This window comes from Conger conger, chromosome 9 (assembly GCF_963514075.1).
Source record: "Conger conger chromosome 9, fConCon1.1, whole genome shotgun sequence".
Lineage (NCBI taxonomy): Eukaryota > Metazoa > Chordata > Actinopteri > Anguilliformes > Congridae > Conger > Conger conger.
In genome coordinates, this window is record NC_083768.1 from 42482305 (window position 1) to 42503478 (window position 21174).

Genomic DNA, 21174 nt, shown 5'->3' on the forward strand with positions numbered 1-21174 from the left:
ATCCGCACAGCCGTTGGTCCCTTGTGCAAGGCCCTTAACCCTGCATTGCTCCGGGGGAGGATTGTCTCCTGCTTAGTCTAATCAACTGTACATTGCTCTGGATAAGGGCGTCTGCCAAATGGCAGTAATGTAATGTAATGGGATGCACTTTGTTGTACGTCTCTCTGGATAAGAGCGTCAGCCAAATATAATGTAATGTAATGAATGTAGGGCAAAGGCAAACACTTTGTGTCTTGATCCGTATGGGAGAGTGTTTGATCAGAAGACAAAGAACACAAAGTTCTCCTCCAGGAGAACACTTGCTACAACGCCCCTGAAATGTGTCATTGTGGAGTATGCAAACATTTGATGCAAACATGGTACACCACAAACAAACACTACATTCTGCAAGCACCGTGAAGCACACACACTCACTGCAATCGCATTAATCCATTTATTACATTCAGCTCATTGAAAAGAAGGAACCTGACTGAAACTCTTCCCAGAAGATGAACACTTTTCTACCATCAGAGGGCCAGTTAAACATATTTTTTACATAATTTGACTGTTCAATCATGTGCCATTACACGTCATTAATTTGGCTCCATTTCACCTGCTGCTGATTATTAAAGGCTCCGTGACGGAATGAAGGGCTTCAGTGTGGCTTTTTAAATCCCTCTGAACAGTTTTATGGAGCTTTTTAGCTGTCGTGACTGTCAGTGAGGCAGTACAGGAAGGGAAGGATCTACTGGAAGAGAACAAAGAGAAGGCTCTTCCCTTTACCATTGTATTACGCTGCTTCCACATCATTTTACATATACACTCCCGATTTGCATATACTCTAGCCTGTGCTGTACAGCCATGAGCGGATCAAGACATCAAGTGCTTAAGCTTTTATCCTGGAATGTTAATGGACTTAAATCTGAAAATAAAATCAATGGGGTGTTGGCAGAAATTAAGGACCCACACGTTGTCTTCCTTCAAGAGACCCACATCGGCCCAGATGACACAGGTGTACTTCATGGGCTGAAAGGCTTCAGAAAATACTTCACGAGGTATGACGGACGCAGCAAAGGAGTGGCCATCTTAATACAGGAGACGGGTTGGGAATATGTTAGACATAATGAAGATCCTGAAGGAAGAAGCCTTATACTCACCAGTAAACTACATGGCCAGCTGTACACCTTTGTGAATGTGTACAACCATAAAAAAGACAAACATCTTTTAGATGAACTCAAACTCAAACTCAAACATGATTTAGGGGTGTTAGTAATTGGAGGGGATTTCAACACTGCTCTCAACCCAGCATTAGATAGAACATCGAAAATACCAAATCCACAACATTATGATTTCTGGGAATGTCTTCACAGATTAAGAAAACAATTCGACCTCGTGGACATTTGGAGAAAAATGCATCCAAAGAAGAGAGATTACACTTATGCTCAGGGAGATTTAAGGTCAAGGTTAGACTACTTTTTCATGCAGAAAAATTCTGTCAGTTTAGTTCAGAGTTGTGAGATTAGACACACAAGAATTTCAGACCATGATCCCGTTTGCCTAAACTTGTACTCAGGTGGTGAGTATCCCCTTGTACCAGAACGCACGGTGCCAGCGTGTGTGGAGAGAGGGAGTCTGAGCACACCAGCAAGGAGTCAGCGCACAGGGAGTCAGTGCATACCAGCAGGGGGTCTGCGCATACCGGCAGGGAGTCTGCACACAAGGAGTCAGAGCACAGGGAGTCTGTACACAAGGAGTCTGCGCACACCAGCAGGGGGTCTACGCATACCGGCAGGGAGTCTGCGCACAGGGAATCAGCGCACACCAGCAGGGAGTCTGTACACAAGGACTCAGCGCACAGGGAGTCTGTACACAAGGACTCAGTGCACAGGGAGTCTGTACACAAGGACTCAGTGCACAGGGAGTCTGTACACAAGGACTCAGTGCACAGGGAGTCTGTACACAAGGACTCAGCGCACAGGGAGTCTGTACACAAGGACTCAGCGCACAGGGAGTCTGTACACAAGGACTCAGCGCACAGGGAGTCAGCACACAGGGAGTCTTCGCACAGGGAGTCTTCGCACAGCAGCAGGGGGTCTGCACATGCCAGCACGGAGTCTGCACAGGAGGAATCCGCGCATTGAGAGGAGTCTGGCGCTGTTGAGTGACTCCTTGGCGGCGTGCAAAGACTTCCTGGACGTGGGCACAGAGTCCCTGGCAGCGGGCGAAGTCTCCCTGGCAGCGTGCGCAGACTCCTGAAGAAGCCAGACACATGCATGCAGAGGGCATGCATTCCCCTTAAAGGGGCCATGTTGGAGTTTAGGTGTTACACACATCACTTTTATGAACATAATCAATGTTAATCAATATTATCCATAGTTCATAATATCCAATATTGTAGTTCAGCTAACACTACATTGTTCAGCCATGCACCTGCACTCACTACTGACTACACAGAATGACTTATACATGTTTAATGTCTGTACTTTTGCTTGTATTTTTTTATTATTAAATGTTATGTTTCAACCCCCCCCACCTTGCCTGGTCTCCCTTATTTGCTGCAGAAGTTTGTAAGGCATGGATGACATGTAGGCGTGTGTTGTGAGGGTATGTTGCACATGCCTATGTAACAAAAGAAGTCAGGTCAAGCACATTAAAGCACACACACTCACTGCAATCGCATTTATCCATTTATTACATTCAGCTCGTTGAAAAGAAAGAACCTGACTGAAACTCTTCCCAGAAGATGAACACTTTTCTACCATCAGAGGGCCAGTTAAACATATTTTTTACATAATTTGACTGTTCAATCATGTGCCATTACATGTCATTAATTTGGCTCCATTTCACTTGTTGCTGTTTATTAAAGGTTCCGTGATGGAATTAAGGGCTTCAGTGCTGCTTTTTAAATCCTTCTGAACAGTTTTATGGAGCTTTTTAGCTGTCGTGACGACCAGTGAGGCAGTAAAGGAAGGGAAGGATCAACTGGAAGAGAACGAAGAGAAGGCTGTTACCTTTACCTTTGGACTACGCGTGGATCAGGACAAAAAGTGCTTAAGCTTTTATCCTGGAATGTTAATGGATTGAAATCAAGAAAGAAAAGATAAGAGGTGTTGGCAGAAATTAAGGACTCAGACGTTGTCTTCCTTCAAGAGACCCGCATCGGCCCAGCTGACACACATGTACTTCATGAGCTGGAAAGCTTCAGAAAATTCTTCACAAACTATCACGGATGCAGCAGAGGAGTGGCCATCATAATACGGGAGACAGTGGTTTGGGAATAAGTGAGACGATACTAAAGGACGCAGCCTTATACTCACCTGTACAATATATGGCCAGCTGTACACCTTTGTGAATGTGTACAACCCTATAGATGACAAACAGCATTTAGATGAACTCATACTTGAACATGATTTAGGGGTGTTAGTAATTGGAGGGGATTTCAACACTGCTCTCAACCCAGTATTAGATAGAACATCGGAAATACCAAATCCACAACATTATGATTTGTGGGAATGTGTTGGCAGATTAAGAGAACTAACTATTTGTAGTAGTTAAGCTTCAGTCATGGAAAATGTAAGTCTGGAAATCACTTCTCTCATCCTCTAACTGGTAAAAAGTATCCTATCAATGATATTATTACTTGTGGCAGAGATTTAGTCATTTATATGATTATATGCATCTCACCTTGTGGAAAGGCTTATTGGGAAAACAACAGGAGCGTCTGCACACGGCAGCAGGGAGTCTGTGCATGGAGGGAGGGGGTCTGTGCATGGAGGGAGGGAGTCTGTGCATGGAGGGAGGGAGTCTGTGCATGGAGGGAGGGAGTCTGTGCACGGCAGCAGGGAGTCTGCACACAGCAGCAGGGAGTCTGCGCATGGAGGGAGGGAGTCTCCGCGCCCAGAGTCTCCAAAAAGTGTATGTCCTCAAAAGTCCTCACATTTTTTTGTCATTGTTTTTCATTTTTTAAAAATTGTTTTAATCTTTTATTTTGTTTAATGGTGAGAACAGGCCATTCAGCCCAGCAATGCTCACCTTTTCCCACTCCTAAGTGTACCTACTGCTTAAATTGCCTCAAAGCTAAATAAAATCTAGCACCGTATCAAGCCTGGTCTTGAAAACCACAAGAGTTTCTGCCTCCACTACATGCGCTGGCAAGCTATTCCACACAATGACCACTCGCTGTGTGAAAAAATACTTTCGAATATCTGTACGGAATTTCTCCTTAGCCAATTCACATTTGGGTCCTGTACTTCACTTTGTTAATCCCTTTAATGAATTTAAAAGCCTCAATCAAATCCCCCCTTATGATTTTTAAATCTTTTTAAAAAAAACTTTAAAACATTGTATTGTTGTATTTAGGCTCTGTATATTACAAACAATTGCACGTATAATATGTTGTGAATGAACCACAGAGCACATACCCAAACAACAAAATTTCAAACTATACGATTAAGTTTGCAAGACCTATTGAGCTGTGCGGAGAGTGGGAAGTTGTTATGTACGGTGCAGAGAACCCAGACGCAGACCACAGGATAATCCAAAAATCGTAGTTTAATGTTCAGTGGTCAAAAGCCAAGAGATCCAGTACAAAGCCAAGAACGAAAAGCAAAAGAATAGTCGAAAAAACAAGCAAGAGGTCAAAATCCAGGAAATCACAGGGCAAAGGTACAAAAAGGCAAAAACAAACTCGTAGTCAAAAATACAAAACAACACGTCGAAAAACCAGAAGAGCAAACAAAACAAGATGGCAAGGCAGGTACAGAAGTCAAGGCAAAGGGGTGTCTATCATGAATCTCAATAATAAGGCACTTACTACAATCAACGCTCTGACAAAGAAGCATACTGAGAATGGGGTTTAAATACAAGAGGGAAGGTGACAATCTAGGCGGGGCAGAGAAAAAGATGGGCTAAACAAATTGACAACAGGTGGGAAAACATAATGGGTTAATAATATAATAACAGAGGGGAGACGAAAACGCGGACTGGATGCATGAAACCAACATGTAGAAAACATACGGCTCCGGATTAGGGAGTAGACATTGAACAGGTTGAAGACGTAGTGATAGTTAAGAGACAGGTGAGAACACTTCGCTGAAACAAATGAGTAACAAGGGATAGCATAGGAAGGCGGAGTTATAGAACAGCGCAGAAATGCTAAGAGATTACGTTAGTGAGTTAGTAACGTGAATATTTCTAAACTACCCAATAAAAGTGATTGTTAGTTCGTTAGTTAGACAGACAGTAAGTGTATTAATCGTATTAGTACTGTACAAAACCTAGATTTAGAAGTTAGTAAGAATAGTGCTTTACAACATTTAACTACCAAGACAAAGCAGGAAGTAAGAAAACGTGAGTGACGAAAATAATTGGAAACCTGAAAATACCGTAAACACCTGAATAGTGGGGCATGCAGACAGAGGGGTGACTGGCAAACATTCAGACGCAGACATAACAGGGGAGGACAATAGAGAACTGTAATGGAAAACATAAACCAGGTAACTATGAAAAATGAATAATAAACAAGAATAAACATGAAAACATACAGAACAAATACAGACACATTACAGAAGTTGGCTTAGCGGAAATACAGTATCCGCATACTTGGGACTCAATAACTATTAACAATAACCTTTTTCATACATACGATCATATTAAAAAACTCAGAAAGATTCATAAAGTAACCCCCGGATATTACAAAAGTATTGCTAGTCTCGTTGATGAAATGACAACAATGATCTAAACAAGCCGGAAGGAGTCGAAGTTTCATACAGCAACATAAGAAACAAAATGTACGTAGTATGTGAGCCACGCATGCCAATGACGTAAAAACTGTTAAAAACAAGAGGAGGGTGAAAAAGCACACAAAGAAGGCTGCAAGGAAAAATATAATTGAAGTGAACCAAATGAGGAACGTGCTGTATGATTATTAGAAAACATGAACTCCAGAGAGCTAACGGCGTTTCTGAGCAACAACCAGTGTACAACCCCCGGGTTATAGCCTGTTATGAGCTACCGGATAATAAGCGACACAAACCTGGAGAACATTGGCTAGCTCTGTATCTGTGTGCGGATCAAACTGGTGAATTCTTTGACTCCTACGGAAACCCACCAGACTTTGATTATTTCCCAGACATCATTAATACTTTTCTACAGAAAAACTGTAAACAGACTGTTTACAACACTGTACAAGTGCAGGACCCACTCAGCACGACGTATGGTCAGCATTGTATATTTATGTTATGCCGGGGGGAACAGAGAAACCAAAAGCAGACAGGGGTGAAGAAAAAATGGCAGGTTTAATAGCAAGAGCAGGGGCAGACAGAGCAGAGTCAAAAAAACAGGCCAGGGTCAAAAACCAAGGTCAGTCCAACAAGGCAGAGGTACAGATATCCACAACAACCAAAGAAGAGTCCAGGGAAGCAGGCAGGGGTCAAACACAGGAAATCCAAACAGAAACACGGCACGGGAAAACGAACTGGATTCACAAAGACACACACTGCTCCGGACTAAGGAGTAGGAGTAGGACTGGGCTAGTAAACATTCAGACTCAGACATCACAGGGGAAGACGAGTGCAAAGACTAATGAATATAAACAGAACACCTGACATGAATAAGAAAAACAATAAATTTAAAGAATAATGTTGGAAAGGCCGCATCTGTGCGCATGCGCCAATTAGAACTTTCCAGCAGGCCTCCGAAGTTGGATGCAGCAGCAGAGTGAGAGGAAGAACTTATGTATCTCGTGTGCGTCCTTGAGCATAAAGTGAGTCATTCTGTGTGAATACCGGATGTTTATATTGTTTAGATAAATGTTGGTTAGTTTTCCTAAGAGTATTGTGCTCGAAGATGCCTTAAATTACATTTCAAACTGAGAATTGGATGTTCGGAGATCCGTGAGCCACCGGCCATGTGTTACATTTATATCTCGGAATTAGTGCTGCTAAAACCTTTAAATGTAACCTGTTATGCATCTAATTTATGATAGCATGTGGGTGTGATGCTATTTTGACCTATATGATGCAGATTTAGCGATTTAGTTAGTGGGCAAGATATCGCGAATTTATAATTAGATTAGCAGCCACGTTGGTGGAAGATTCCATTGTGCCTTGTGTTTATCCTGCTGTTACGGTCTGTATTAAAACCTGTTGATACTGTTACAGCCATGTGACTGCAAATGCAAGGCCACACCAATTAGAATGGCAACACAGCAATGTCAGTTTGCCTAATATTAATGCAGATAATGTAAGTTAAACCTGCAACTATGTGAGATATGGTGATGTGCAGGTTATTCATATAATTTATCATTATTTAGGCTAGTACTGATAATCTTATTATTTGTTTATTCTCATTTCAGACCACACACACTGTATACAATAATAGCCATATTGTAACCCTAAGTTGATATTGTGACCTGTACCCTGTGCTTTGCTGTGCTGTATTACCTGCATATTCAAGTAAACATTCTGGAACGGATTTCAGCTCTTTGGTGTTCTGACCGACATCCCAGGGAGACACCCATTCTAATACAGTCCTTTCCTTTACCACCCAAACTACAACCATTTAACAAATAATGATAATAAACAATGATAGACTAACACAGGACAGCACACAGGAACAACATTGATCTAGTCTTCTGTTTGTCTTTGAAGTCTGTTATTGGTGTCAACACAAAGACCAGAGTTGTGCCTGGTTGGCCTGTAGCGTAGTGGTTAAGGTGTATGACTGGGACCCGCAAGGTCGGTGGTTCGATCCCTGGTGTAGCCACAATAAGATCCGCACAGCGGTTGCGCCCTTGAGCGAGGCTCTTAACCCTGCATTCCTCCAGGGGAGGATTGTCTCCTGCTTAGTCTAATCAACTGTACGTGGCTCTGGATAAGAGCGTCTGCCAAATGCCACTAATGTAAGGTAATGTAATGTAATGAATGTAGGGCAAAGGCGAGCACTTGTGTCTTGATCAGTATGAGAGAGTCTTTGATCAGAACAAACATTTGATGCAAACATGGTACACCACAAACAAACACTACATTCTTCTGCCATGCACCTGCACTCACTACTGACTACACAGAATTAGTAATACATGTTTAATATCTGTACTTTTGCTTATCTTTTTTGTTATTAAATATTATGTTTCAACACCCCCCCACCTTGCCTGGTCTCCCTTATTTGCTGCAGAAGTTTGTAACGCATAGATGCATGTAGGCGTGTGTTGTGAGGGTATGTTGTACACGCCTATGTAACAAAAGAAGTCAGGTCAAGCACGTTAAAGCACACACACTCACTGCAATCGCATTTATCCATTTATTACGTACAGCTCGTTGAAAAGAAGGAACCTGACTGAAACTCTTCACAGAAGATGAACACTTTTCTACCATCAGAGGGCCTTAGCAAACACTCCTTCATCTGTCAACAAGCACACACCCAGTTATACATATTTTTACATGTTGATAATTTGACTATTCAATCATGTGCCATTACACATCAATCATTTGGCTCCATTTCACTTGCTGCTGATTATTAAATGTTCTGTGATTATTAAAGGTTAGCTGTCGTAACTGCCAGTCAGGCAGTAAAGGAAGGGAAGGATCTACTGGAAGAGAATGACGAGAAGGATGAAAAGAGTTCATTGTTTGAATCAAAAAACAGGCCAGGGTCAAAAACCAGGGGGTCAGTCCAACAAGGAAGTGGTACAGATATCCACAACAACCAAAGAAGAGTCCAGGGAAGCAGGCAGGGGTCAAACACAGGAAATCCAAACAGAAACATGGCAAGGGCAAACAAACAAGGCTCAGGAAACAAGGCTCGGGAATAAGGAGGCTAGAACTGGGGTAAGGAAAAAAGGGCTCGGGACTCAAAAACAGGACAAGACAAACTAGCAGGGTGCAACTAAAAATCCTCCAAACAATAACAAAACAGTAACCAATCCTGTGTCACATTACCTGTTCTTCTTGTCCCCAAAAAACACTTCCCTGTCTCTCTCCTCCTCCTCTCCTCCCTCCCCAGTGGGTTGCGGGCAGACACGGAATGATGCGAGTCATAGTCACAGACTCTTCTCTTCCCAGGGCAGTAAAATCCCCCACTTTGGTGGAGTTTATTTATTTATTTATTTATTTTTACAGTGTGGGCGATGACGGTAAGACAAAAGTATTGCCAATGAGGTCAGACAGTTTGACTCTAGATTTGCTAAGAAAAAAACAAGATCATAAATCTTTTCACAAAACTAAAATGCATGTTAAGAACATAGTTTTTTTCAGAGCTGAAAGTGACACAGAACTGAATGAGACAAAAGGATGGATGGACAGACAGACACATAAGGAATACAACAGTTTACAAGCAAGTTTCAGATAAATAGCTCAAACCATTCATTAAACCTACCTACAGCACCCAGAAAACAGTATGTTCACCTTTCCGCTATAACCAAAAATTTCCTAGATATATATTAATAATTTTTTCATGCGTAATTGCGTATAGTTCATGGAAAATGTGCATTGTAGTTGTGTTCCGTAATATGAATTCAACCCTGTTGCCTGTTTCTTATCCTGAAAGGTCTGGTGTGAGCACAGGTTGTTGTTTTAGCCCGGCACTATGACGCCTGATATGAACTAATTGTGTTGTGACACGGCTTCTTCAGGCTGTGCCTCCTCACGCCCCGGACCCTGATTCCCGAGCGTTCTCCCTGAGTCCCACCCCCCACCCTCGGAGTGGTGGCCCGATTATGCCGGTCCTTCACGCACCGGACTCTGGTCTGCCAGGTCCCGGGCACAGACGGACAACTGATGTGATGTGGGCGGCCTGTAGCGTAGTGGTTAAGGTAAATGACTGGGACACACAAGGTCGGTGGTTCTAATCCCGGTGTAGCCAAAATTAGATCTGCACAGCCGTTGGGCCCTTGAGCAAGGCCCTTAACCCTGCATTGCTCCAGGGGAGGATTGTCTCCTGCTTAGTCTAATCAACTGTACGTCGCTCTGGATAAGAGCGTCTGCCAAATGCCAATAATGTAATGTAATGTAATGCAATGTGAATATGTGAATATGTGTAATAAATGCACGGAGGGACTTGGAACATACATGTGATGTGATGTGAATGTTATAAATGCACAGAGGGACTTGGAACATGGGGGCCCTCAAGGTCAGCGGTTCGATCCCTGGTGAAGCCATGATAAGGTCTGCCCAGCTGTTGGGCCCTTGAACAATTCAGGGGGGATTGCCCCCTGCTTAGTCAAATGAACTGTAAGTTGCTTTGGATAAAAGCGTCAGGCAAATGACATCATATGATGTGTATCGTCCTGAGTGGAGGAATGACTCTCTGAATCCTCCTGAATGCTGAGGAACAATCACCTTTCAATCACCAGGCAAAACCTCCTGGAAAACATCTAATACCAAAATGTACTAGACTCCCTGCACATGATTTTATACATGCCTTAAGGAGGGCCTTAGCAAACAATCTTTTGTCTGTCAATGAATGCACTTTAAAAACGTCGAGCACACACCCAGTTATACATGTTTTAACACGTTGACAAAATGACTGTTCAATCATGTGCCATTACACGTCATTAATTTGGCTCCATTTCACCTGCTGCTGATTATTAAAGGCTCCGTGACGGAATGAAGGGCTTCAGTGCTGCTTTTTAAATCCCTCCCCCAGTTTTATGGAGCTTTTTAGCTGTCGTGACTGCCAGTGAGGCAGTAAAGGAAGGGAAGGATCTACTGGACGAGAATGAAGAGAAGGCTATTCCCTTTACCCTTGGACTACACTGCCTCCCCATCATTTTATATATGCACTCCAGATTTGCCTATACTCTAGCCTATGCTGTACAGCCATGAGTGGATCAGGACAAGATGTCCTTAAGCTTTTATTCTGGAATGTTAACAAACTTAAATCTGGAGAAAAAATCAATGGGGTGTCGACAGAAATTGAGGATTCACATGTTGTCTTCCTTCAAGAGACCCACATTGGCCCAGATGACAAAGATGCACTTCATGAGCTGGAAGGCTTCAGAAAATAGTTCACAAGGTATGGCAGAGGAGTGGCCATCTTAATACGGGAGACTGTGGGTTGGGAAGATGTTTGGCATAATGAAGATCCTGAAGGACGAAGCCTTATACTCACCTGTAAACTACAGGGCCAGCTGTACACCTTTGTGAATGTGTACAACCCTGCAAATGACAAAGGTCTCTTAGGCACACTCATGCTCAAACTCAAACTCAAACTCAAACATTCAGCGGTGTTAATAATTGGATGGGATTTCAACACTGTTCTCAACCCAGAATTAGATAGAACATCGGAAACACCAAATCTACAACATCATGCTTTGCGCAAAAGTGTTGACAGATTATTTGAACGCTTTGAACTCGAGGACATTTGGAGAACAATGAATCCAAAGGCGAGAGAATACACTCATTTTCATAAACCTACCAAGTCAAGGTCAAGGTTAGACTACTTTTTCATGCAGAGAAATTCTGTCTGTGTAGTTCAGAGTTGTGAGATTAGACAAACAGGAATTTCAGACCATGATCCCGTTTGCCTAAACTTGTATTCAGGTGGTGTGTATTCCCTTGTACCAGAACGCACGGCACTGGGGAATCTGCGCACAATGTGTGCAGGAATTCTGGTGGCTTGTGCCCGCTTCCTGGCAGCTTGCTCAGACTCTCTGTCATGGTTTGCATACTCTCTGGCATGATTTGTAGACTCTCTGACAGTGTGCGCAGACTCCTGAAGGAGCCAGCCACATGCCTGCAGGGGGATTTAAATGTAACTGGCATTCCACGGTCAAGGTCACTTGTCAAAGCTGAACCTCTTGACCACATCTGCATGCTTTTTTGCATTTAGTTGCTTCCACATGATTGGCATTAACCAGCTGGTGTACAGGTCTACCTAATAAAGTGCTCAGTGAGTGTATTATAATTACATTCATGTATGTTTGAAGGGTGAATGTTGAAGTTTAAGTGTTGCATACATCCCTTTTATAAACATAATCAATATTAATCAATGTTATCCATAGTTCATAATATATAATATTGTAGTTCAGATGGGAGGGGGCCCAGGCTCTCTCTCTAAAACAGTAAATCTAACCGTATTAACCTTATTTGGGAGACTGAGCTGGAGGTAAACACTAAGTCATGTGATATGAATGTCGCATCAAATTCAAAACATTGGTGCAAGCCTTCCAAACAGTTAAGGGGTCTTAAGCTTACCAACAAAATATCCTCAAACCCTACACCCCTACCAGACCTCTTCGTTCAGCCTCCACAGGCCACTTGGCACCTCCCCCTCTCCGAACTTCCACCTCACGCTCACGACTACTGTCTGTTCCACGGTGGTGGAACGAACTCCCCGTTGAGGTCAGAACTGTAGAATCTCTTCCTACCTTCAACCGCAAACTGAAGATGCAACTCTTCAAGCAGCACCTCTCCCCGTCCCTCCCTACCTCCCTGTGAACCTTAATTGTTGTCTTTCTGTGATGTACTTTTTTGGTGTCTCAGTATTTTTAATTTGGCTAAGTAAGCAGTGTTTGGCTAGTTAGGGGGTTCGGTCATACTTTTGCTTGTTTGTTTGTTTGTTTGTTTGAATTATTTTTTTTTAAAATAGGCCCTGGTCCTTATCTCTGTTGTGCAGGTAGCAGTTGAAATTGTACTTCCCTCTAGGGTCTTTCAGCGCACTTATCCCTAATTATGATTTTTGGGCAGCCTGTAGCGTAGTGGTTAAGGTAAATGACTGGGACACACAAGGTTGGTGGTTCTAATCCCGGTGTAGCCACAATAAGATCCGCACAGTTGTTGGGGCCTTGTGCATGGCCCTTAACCATGCATTGCTCCAGGGGAGGATTGTCTCCTGCTTAGTCTAATCAACTGTACATTGCTCTGGATAAGGGTGTCTGCCTAATGGCAATAATGTAATGAACCTTAATTGTTGTCTTTGTGATTTTCTTTGTGGATCGGTATTTTTAGTTGGCTAGGTAAGCAGTGTTTGGATAGTTAAGTTTGGTCACTTTTGCTTTGTTGTTTGTTTTTTTATTTGTTTGTTTAAATTGTTGAAATCAATCATGTGCCATTACACGTCATTAATTTGGCTCCATTTCACTTGCTGATGTTTCTTAAAGGTTCCGTGACGGAATGAAGGGCTTCAGTGCTGCTTTTTAAATCCCGCTGAACAGTTTTATGGAGCTTTTCAGCTTTTTTGACTGCCAGTGAGGCAGTAAAGGAAGGGAAGGATCTATTGGAAGAGAACAAAGAGAAGGCTCTTCCCTTTACCATTGTATTACGCTGCTTCCACATCATTTTACATATGCACTCCAGATTTGCATATACTTTTGCTTATGCTGTACAGCCATGAGTGAGAAGGATGTAACCTTTTCCGGACAACACTGCCTCCCCATAATTTTATATAAATATGCTGTACAGCCATGAGCGGATCAAGACATCAAGTGCTTAAGCTTTTATCCTGGAATGTTAATGGACTTAAATCTGAAAAAAAAATCAAAGGGGTGTTGGCAGAAATTAAGGACTCACACGTTGTCTTCCTTCAAGAGACCCACATCAGCCCAGATGACACACGTGTACTAAATGGGCTGAAAGGCTTCAGAAAATACTTCACAAGGTATGACGGACACAGCAGAGGAGTGGCCATCTTAATACGGGAGACGGTGGTTTGGGAATATGTTTCGCAAGATAAAGATCCTGAAGGAAGAAGCCTTATACTCACCGGTAAACTATGTGGCCAGCTGTACACCTTTGTGAATGTGTACTACCATAAAAATGACAAACTGCTTTTAGATGAACTCATACTTGAACATGATTTAGGGGTGTTGGTAATTGGAGGAGATTTCAACACTGCTCTCAACCCAGCATTTGATAGAACATCGGACATTCCAAATCTAAAACATTATGATTTGTGGAAATGTGTGCTAGAAGTACAGTGACCCATATGTAACCTGAGTTGAGTACAATAATGTGTATGCTTCAAAGGAAAATTGGAAAGTACAGAATAGCACCATGTTTTGCATGAAATCATCTTTTATGATTCCTCTTTGTGAAAAAGCAGTCTTTGCCAAAATATTTTGCGTGGCGGGATGCCTGTGTGACGTGATAAGAACATTTACTTTAAAAAACAGCTTACGAAGCAAAAATGTGGGCCTGCGCATTGAGGCGCCATAGAGACCACCTGGTGTTTTTAGGAATGTTTTGGGAGGCGTTACGTTGAAATAAGTGTATAAAATGTGTATGTATGTGTATGTAACTAACAATCGAGGTTCAGTTCGGCAGAATTGATCCGGCTTTGTGCACTTGTGCTAATAAAGTCTGATTTTCCTGAAGAGCTTGCTGTCGTGGTGTCTTTTCCCTCGTGAAGTTGTTTTTCCGAAAAATTTGAGATTGGACTTAGAATTCTGTCATTTCCTAGACACAACAAATATTAATCAATATTAACCATAGTTCATAATATCCAATATTGTAGTTCAGGTAACACTACATTCTGCAGCCATGCACCTGCACTCACTACTGATTACACGGAATTATTTATACATGTTTAATGTCTGTACTTTTGCTTGTCTTTTTTTATTATTAAATATTATGTTTCAACACCCCCCACCTTGCCTGGTCTCATGAATGACATGTAGGTGTGTGTTGTGAGGGTATGTTGCACATGCCTATGTAACAAAAGAAGTCAGGTCAAGCACATTAAAGCACACACACTCACTGCAATCGCATTTATCCATTTATTACATTCAGCTCGTTGAAAAGAAAGAACCTGACTGAAACTCTTCACAGAAGATGAACAGTTCTTCAGTAAAATGTGAAACGTACAAAAAATGTACTGTACTGTGCAGAAGTCTGAGACACCCTAGACTTTATTATATATATGTTTTGTGTGTTAGTATAAAATAACACATTTGTGATATCCAATATATTCAATTTCCAAAAGATTTAATTTTATTAAGACATTTTTCAGGACACAAGTCTCTTAATGGAGAGCGAGAAGGACCCCTGGAGTTTCTTTGGGTTTTTAATCTGGAGGGTCTTTGGGGCACAGTGGGTCCACATCAGCTTAGCAGGAACCGTTCTCCTGAGTGGCTTGTGAATACCCAGTGAATGAAGGGCTGAGTGTCTTATCACAAGTTATACGCCACGCTCTGAAAAACCTATTCACAACCTGTACTCCTCTTCAACACTCTCCCATACTGATCAAGACGTGAATATCTATTACACAGTTTAAACTCAGGATTGGGGGTGGTTTTCTGTCCAACCTTTCACAATTATTAGTCCGGCAAGTGCACTTGCATTTTTCTTTGGCGCCCCCTTCAGGACAGTCTCATGCACAGCACTGCATGCTGTATGGACAAAGTCTGTCAATCAAAAACCAACATACAGAAATCAAAGCACAGGAGCTTGGAATCAGGTCAGTTCATGGGGGACATTTTGTTTCAGATTCTCTTATTACAGCCTTTTCCGCCATCTAGAGGACAAACGTAGGTACTGCACCGCCACCACTTGCTTAGTTTCCCCACAAGTCCTGACCTGTTGAAATAATAACCCAGCCCAGCTCTGCTGAACACATTCTGCACACTTTTTTTTCCCCTTCACTTCAGATCTCACTACCTCTTCAGTCCAGCTCAGCTGCTGTCGTAGAGGCTCAAAGAGATGACAGATCAGGCCAGTTCAAGGGTGACATTTTCTTTCAGTTACCCTTATTACAGCCTTTTCCGCCATCTAGAGGACAAACCCAGGTACTGCACCGCCACCACTTGCTTAAGCTGCAACCCTTCATCCAATGACAGCTCAGGGCTTTTTGATGTAGCGGTGCCTTGTTTTCTCTCTACTTTAGGCCACTTTGGTGTGGCAGGAGGTGGGAGAGCAAACAGAGAGAAAAGTTGTGGAATGAGAAGCCCTTGTAGGCCAGGATTCACGACTGCCGTTACCCAGAACAGAGAAATCCAGTAAAGAGGAAACGGGAGGCTAAAATCGGGAATAAATGAAAATGAGAGTGAGAGAGGGGTTGGGAAAAAGAGAGTGAGAGAGGGGTTGGGAAATCCCCCACTTTGGCTGAGTTTTTTTACAGTGACCATGACGGTCATAGTGGCTCAGATGGAGGAGTGAAGGAAGAGAGGGACAAGGAGGAGGAGGGAGAGTGGAGTCCTCACTGCCAACACCGACGCTGTGGAGATTGGAGCTGCAGTATCTGAGGAAAGAGGGGAGAGAGAGAGAGAGAGAGAGAGAGGGGTTGGGAAAAAGAGAGGGGGATTAAATATGCCCCAGAGAAAAAGGAAATGGACTGAGAAGAAGGGAGATGAGCGCTTTTCCACTGTAAGAACAGTGCCACCGTAAGAACTACAGGTGCTATCAAAGGAGAGAAATCCTAAAAAGAGTGTATGTTCACAGTAAAAGTGGAGCACATTCCTTTTCAAAAAAACAAAACAAAACAATAACCAATCCTGTGTCACATTACCTGTTCTTCTTGTGCCCAAAAAACACTTCCCTGTCTCTCTCCTCCTCCTCTCCTCCCTCCCCAGTGGGTTTCGGGCAGACATGGAATGAAGTGAGTCATAGTCACACGACTCTTCTCTTCCTAGGACAATAAAATTCCCCACTTTGTCTGAGTTTTTAAAATGTAAAAAAATTTTTCACAGTGACCGTGTCGGTCACGGTGGCTCAGATGAAGGAGTGAAGGAAGAGAGGGACAAGGAGGAGGAGGGAGAGTGGAGTCCTCACTGCCGACGCTGTGGAGATTGGAGCTGCAGTATCTGAGGAAAGAGGAGAGAGGGGAGAGGGAAGAGGGGAGAGAGAGAGAGGGGAGAGGAGAGAGAGAGGGGGATCAGAGTTAATGCACAGTTACTGCCGTGTGAAAACTGATCACTGAAAAAGCAACACTTCTCAAAAACAAAAGAGGTGGAGGTGTACATTGTCATGCACATTGCCAAAAACTAAAATGAGTGAGTATTTTGGCCCTATATTGAGACTTACATTTTTATTTCTTTAAAAACTTTATTGTTAAATAAGACAAAACTATTGCCAATGAGGTAGGACAGTTTGACTCAAGATTTGCCAGTGGGGTAAGAATATCTGACATGTCAAGCCAACAAGCTTGAGAAGAAAAAAAAAAGATCTTAAGTCTTTTCACAAAACTAAAATGCATGTTGAGAACATCATTTTTTTCAGAGCTGAAAGTGACACAGAACTGAGGGAGACAAAAGGATGGACGGACAGACAGATGCATCAGGAATACAACAGTTTACAAGCAAGTTTCAGATAAATAGCTCAAACCATTCATTAAACCTACCTACGGCACCCAGAAAACAGTATGTTCACCTTTCCGCTATAACCAAAAATTTCCTTGATAAATATTAGTTCTTTTTTCATGCATAATTGCGTATAGTTCATGGAAAATGTGCATTGTAGTTGTGTTCCGTAATATGAATTCAACCCTGTTGCCTGTTTCTTATCCTGAAAGGTCTGGTGTGAGCACAGCTTGTTGTTTTAGCCCGGCACTATGACGCCTGATATGAACTAATTGTGTTGTGACACGGCTTCTTCAGGCTGTGCCTCCTCACGCCCCGGACCCTGATTCCCGAGCGTTCTCCCTGAGTCCCACCCCCCACCCTCGGAGTGGTGGCCCGATTATGCCGGTCCTTCACGCACCGGACTCTGGTCTGCCAGGTCCCGGGCACAGACGGACAACTGATGTGATGTGAATATGTGAATATGTGTAATAAATGCACGGTCTGCCCAGCTGTTGGGCCCTTGAGCAATTCAGGGGGGATTGCCCCCTGCTTAGTCAAATGAACTGTAAGTTGCTTTGGATAAAAGTGTCAGGCAAATGACATCATATGATGTGTATCGTCCTGAGTGGAGGAATGACTCTCTGAATCCTCCTGAATGCTGAGGAACAATCACCTTTCAATCATCAGGCTAAACCTCCTGGAAATCACCCAATACCAAAATTTACTACACTCCCTGCGCATGATTTTATACATGCCTTAAGGAGGGCCTTAGCGAACACTCTTTCGTCTGTCAATGAATGCACTTTAAAAACGTCGAGCACACACCCAGTTATACATGTTTTAACATGTTGACAAAATGACTGTTCAATCATGTGCCATTACACGTCATTAATTTGGCTCCATTTCACCTGCTGCTGATTATTAAAGGCTCCGTGACGGAATGAAAGGCTTCAGTGCTGCTTCTTAAATCCCTCTGAACAGTTTTATGGAGCTTTTTAGCTGTCGTGACTGCCAGTGAGGCAGTAAAGGAAGGGAAGGATCTACTGGAAGAGAATGAAGAGAAGGATGTAACCTTTGGACTACAGTGCCTCCCCATCATTTTACATATACACTCCAGATCTGCAGATACTTTAGCCTATGCTGTCCAGCCATGAGCCGATCAAGACATCAAGTGCTTAAGGTTTTATCCTGGAATGTTAATGGACTTAAATCTGAAAATAAAATCAAAGGGGTGTTGGCAGAAATTAAGGACTCACACGTTGTCTTCCTTCAAGAGACCTTCCTTATACTCACCGGTAAACTATGTGGCCAGCTGTACACCTTTGTGAACCCTACAGATGACAAACAGCTTTTAGACAAACTCATACTTGAACATGATTTAGGGGTGTTAGTAATTGGAGGGGATTTCAACACTGCTCTCAACCCAGCATTAGATAGAACATCGGAAATACCAAATCCACAACATAATGATTTGTGGGAATGTGTTGTCAGATTAAGAGAACGCTTCGAACTCGAGGACATTTGGAGAAAAATGAATCCACAGAAGAGAGAATACACTTATGGTCAGAGAGCTTCAGAATCAAGGTTAGACTACTTTTTCATGCAGAATAATTCTGTCAGTTTAGTTCAGAGTTGTGAGATTAGACACACAGGTATTTCAGACCATGATCCCGTTTGCCTAAGCTTGTACTCAGGTGGTGAGTACCCCCTTGCACCAGAACGCACGGTGCCAGCGTGTGCGGAGCGAGGGAGTCTGAGCACACCAGCAGGGGGTCTGTGCACAGGGAGTCAGCGCACACCAGCAGGGAGTCTGTGCACAGGGAGTCAGCGCACACCAGCATCGAGTCTGTACACAAGGACTCAGCGCACAGGGAGTCTGTACACAAGGACTCAGCGCACAGGGAGTCTGTACACAAGGACTCAGCGCACAGGGAGTCAGCGCACACCAGCAGGGAGTCTGTACACAAGGACTCAGCGCACAGGGAGTCTGTACACAAGGACTCAGCGCACAGGGAGTCTGTACACAAGGACTCAGCGCACAGGGAGTCTGTACACAAGGACTCAGCGCACAGGGAGTCTGTACACAAGGACTCAGCGCACAGGGAGTCAGCACACAGGGAGTCAGCGCACAGGGAGTCTTCGCACAGCAGCAGGGGGTCTGTACACAGGGAGTCAGCGCACAGGGAGTCAGCACACAGGGAGTCAGCGCACAGGGAGTCTTCGCACAGCAGCAGGGGGTCTGCGCATGAGGAATCCGCGCGTTGAGAGGAGTCTGGCGCTGTTGAGTGACTCCTTGACGGTGTGCAAAGACTTCCTGGACGTGGGCACAGAGTCCCTGGCAGCGGGCGAAGACTCCCTGGCAGCGTGCGCAGACTCCTGAAGAAGCCAGACACATGCATGCAGAGGGCATGCATTCCCCTTAAAGGGGCCATGTTGGAGTTTAGGTGTTACACACATCACTTTTATGAACATAATCAATGTTAATCAATATTATCCATAGTTCATAATATCCAATATTGTAGTTCAGCTAACGCTACATTCTTCAGCCATGCACCTGCACTCACTACTGACTACACAGAATGACTTATACATGTCTGTACTTTTGCTTGTATTTTTTTATTATTAAATGTTATGTTTCAACCCCCCCCCACCTTGCCTGGTCTCCCTTATTTGCTGCAGAAGTTTGTAAGGCATGGATGACATGTAGGCGTGTGTTGTGAGGGTATGTTGCACATGCCTATGTAACAAAAGAAGTCAGGTCAAGCACATTAAAGCACACACACTCACTGCAATCGCATTTATCCATTTATTACATTCAGCTCGTTGAAAAGAAGGAACCTGACTGAAACTCTTCCCAGAAGAGGAACACTTTTCTACCATCAGAGGGCCAGTTAAACATATTTTTTACATAATTTGACTGTTCAATCATGTGCCATTACATGTCATTAATTTGGCTCCATTTCACTTGTTGCTGTTTATTAAAGGTTCCGTGATGGAATTAAGGGCTTCAGTGCTGCTTTTTAAATCCTTCTGAACAGTTTTATGGAGCTTTTTAGCTGTCGTGACTACCAGTGAGGCAGTAAAGGAAGGGAAGGATCTACTGGAAGAGAACGAAGAGAAGGCTGTTACCTTTACTTTGGACTACGCGTGGATCAGGACAAAAAGTGCTTAAGCTTTTATCCTGGAATGTTAATGGATTGAAATCAAGAAAGAAAAGATAAGAGGTGTTGGCAGAAATTAAGGACTCAGACGTTGTCTTCCTTCAAGAGACCCACATCGGCCCAGCTGACACACATGTACTTCATGAGCTGGAAAGCTTCAGAAAATTCTTCACAAACTATCACGGATGCAGCAGAGGAGTGGCCATCATAATACGGGAGACAGTGGTTTGGGAATAAGTGAGACATAATGAGGATACTAAAGGACGCAGCCTTATACTCACCTGTACAATATATGGCCAGCTGTACACCTTTGTGAATGTGTACAACCCTATAGATGACAAACAGCATTTAGATGAACTCATACTTGAACATGATTTAGGGGTGTTAGTAATTGGAGGGGATTTCAACACTGCTCTCAACCCAGTATTAGATAGAACATCGGAAATACCAAATCCACAACATTATGATTTGTGGGAATGTGTTGGCAGATTAAGAGAACTAACTATTTGTAGTAGTTAAGCTTCAGTCATGGAAAATGTAAGTCTGGAAATCACTTCTCTCATCCTCTAACTGGTAAAAAGTATCCTATCAATGATATTATTACTTGTGGCAGAGATTTAGTCATTTATATGATTATATGCATCTCACCTTGTGGAAAGGCTTATTGGGAAAACAACAGGAGCGTCTGCACACGGCAGCAGGGAGTCTGTGCATGGAGGGAGGGGGTCTGTGCATGGAGGGAGGGGGTCTGTGCATGGAGGGAGGGAGTCTGTGCATGGAGGGAGGGAGTCTGTGCACGGCAGCAGGGAGTCTGCACACGGCAGC

At 43.3% G+C, this 21174-nt stretch overlaps 1 protein-coding gene across 1 annotated transcript; it reads right to left on the reverse strand.

Moving 5' to 3' along the window:
• Positions 1 to 679: 679 nt before the first annotated feature.
• Positions 680 to 19891, reverse strand: LOC133137670 (keratin-associated protein 10-8-like). The gene is made up of 6 exons (XM_061256009.1): positions 19840 to 19891; positions 19272 to 19427; positions 18894 to 19034; positions 1969 to 2094; positions 1679 to 1812; positions 680 to 724 (listed from the first exon to the last, which is right to left on the reverse strand). The coding sequence occupies exons 1-6, from the start codon at positions 19889 to 19891 to the stop codon at positions 680 to 682; spliced, it is 654 nt and encodes a 217-aa protein (XP_061111993.1).
• Positions 19892 to 21174: the final 1283 nt, after the last annotated feature.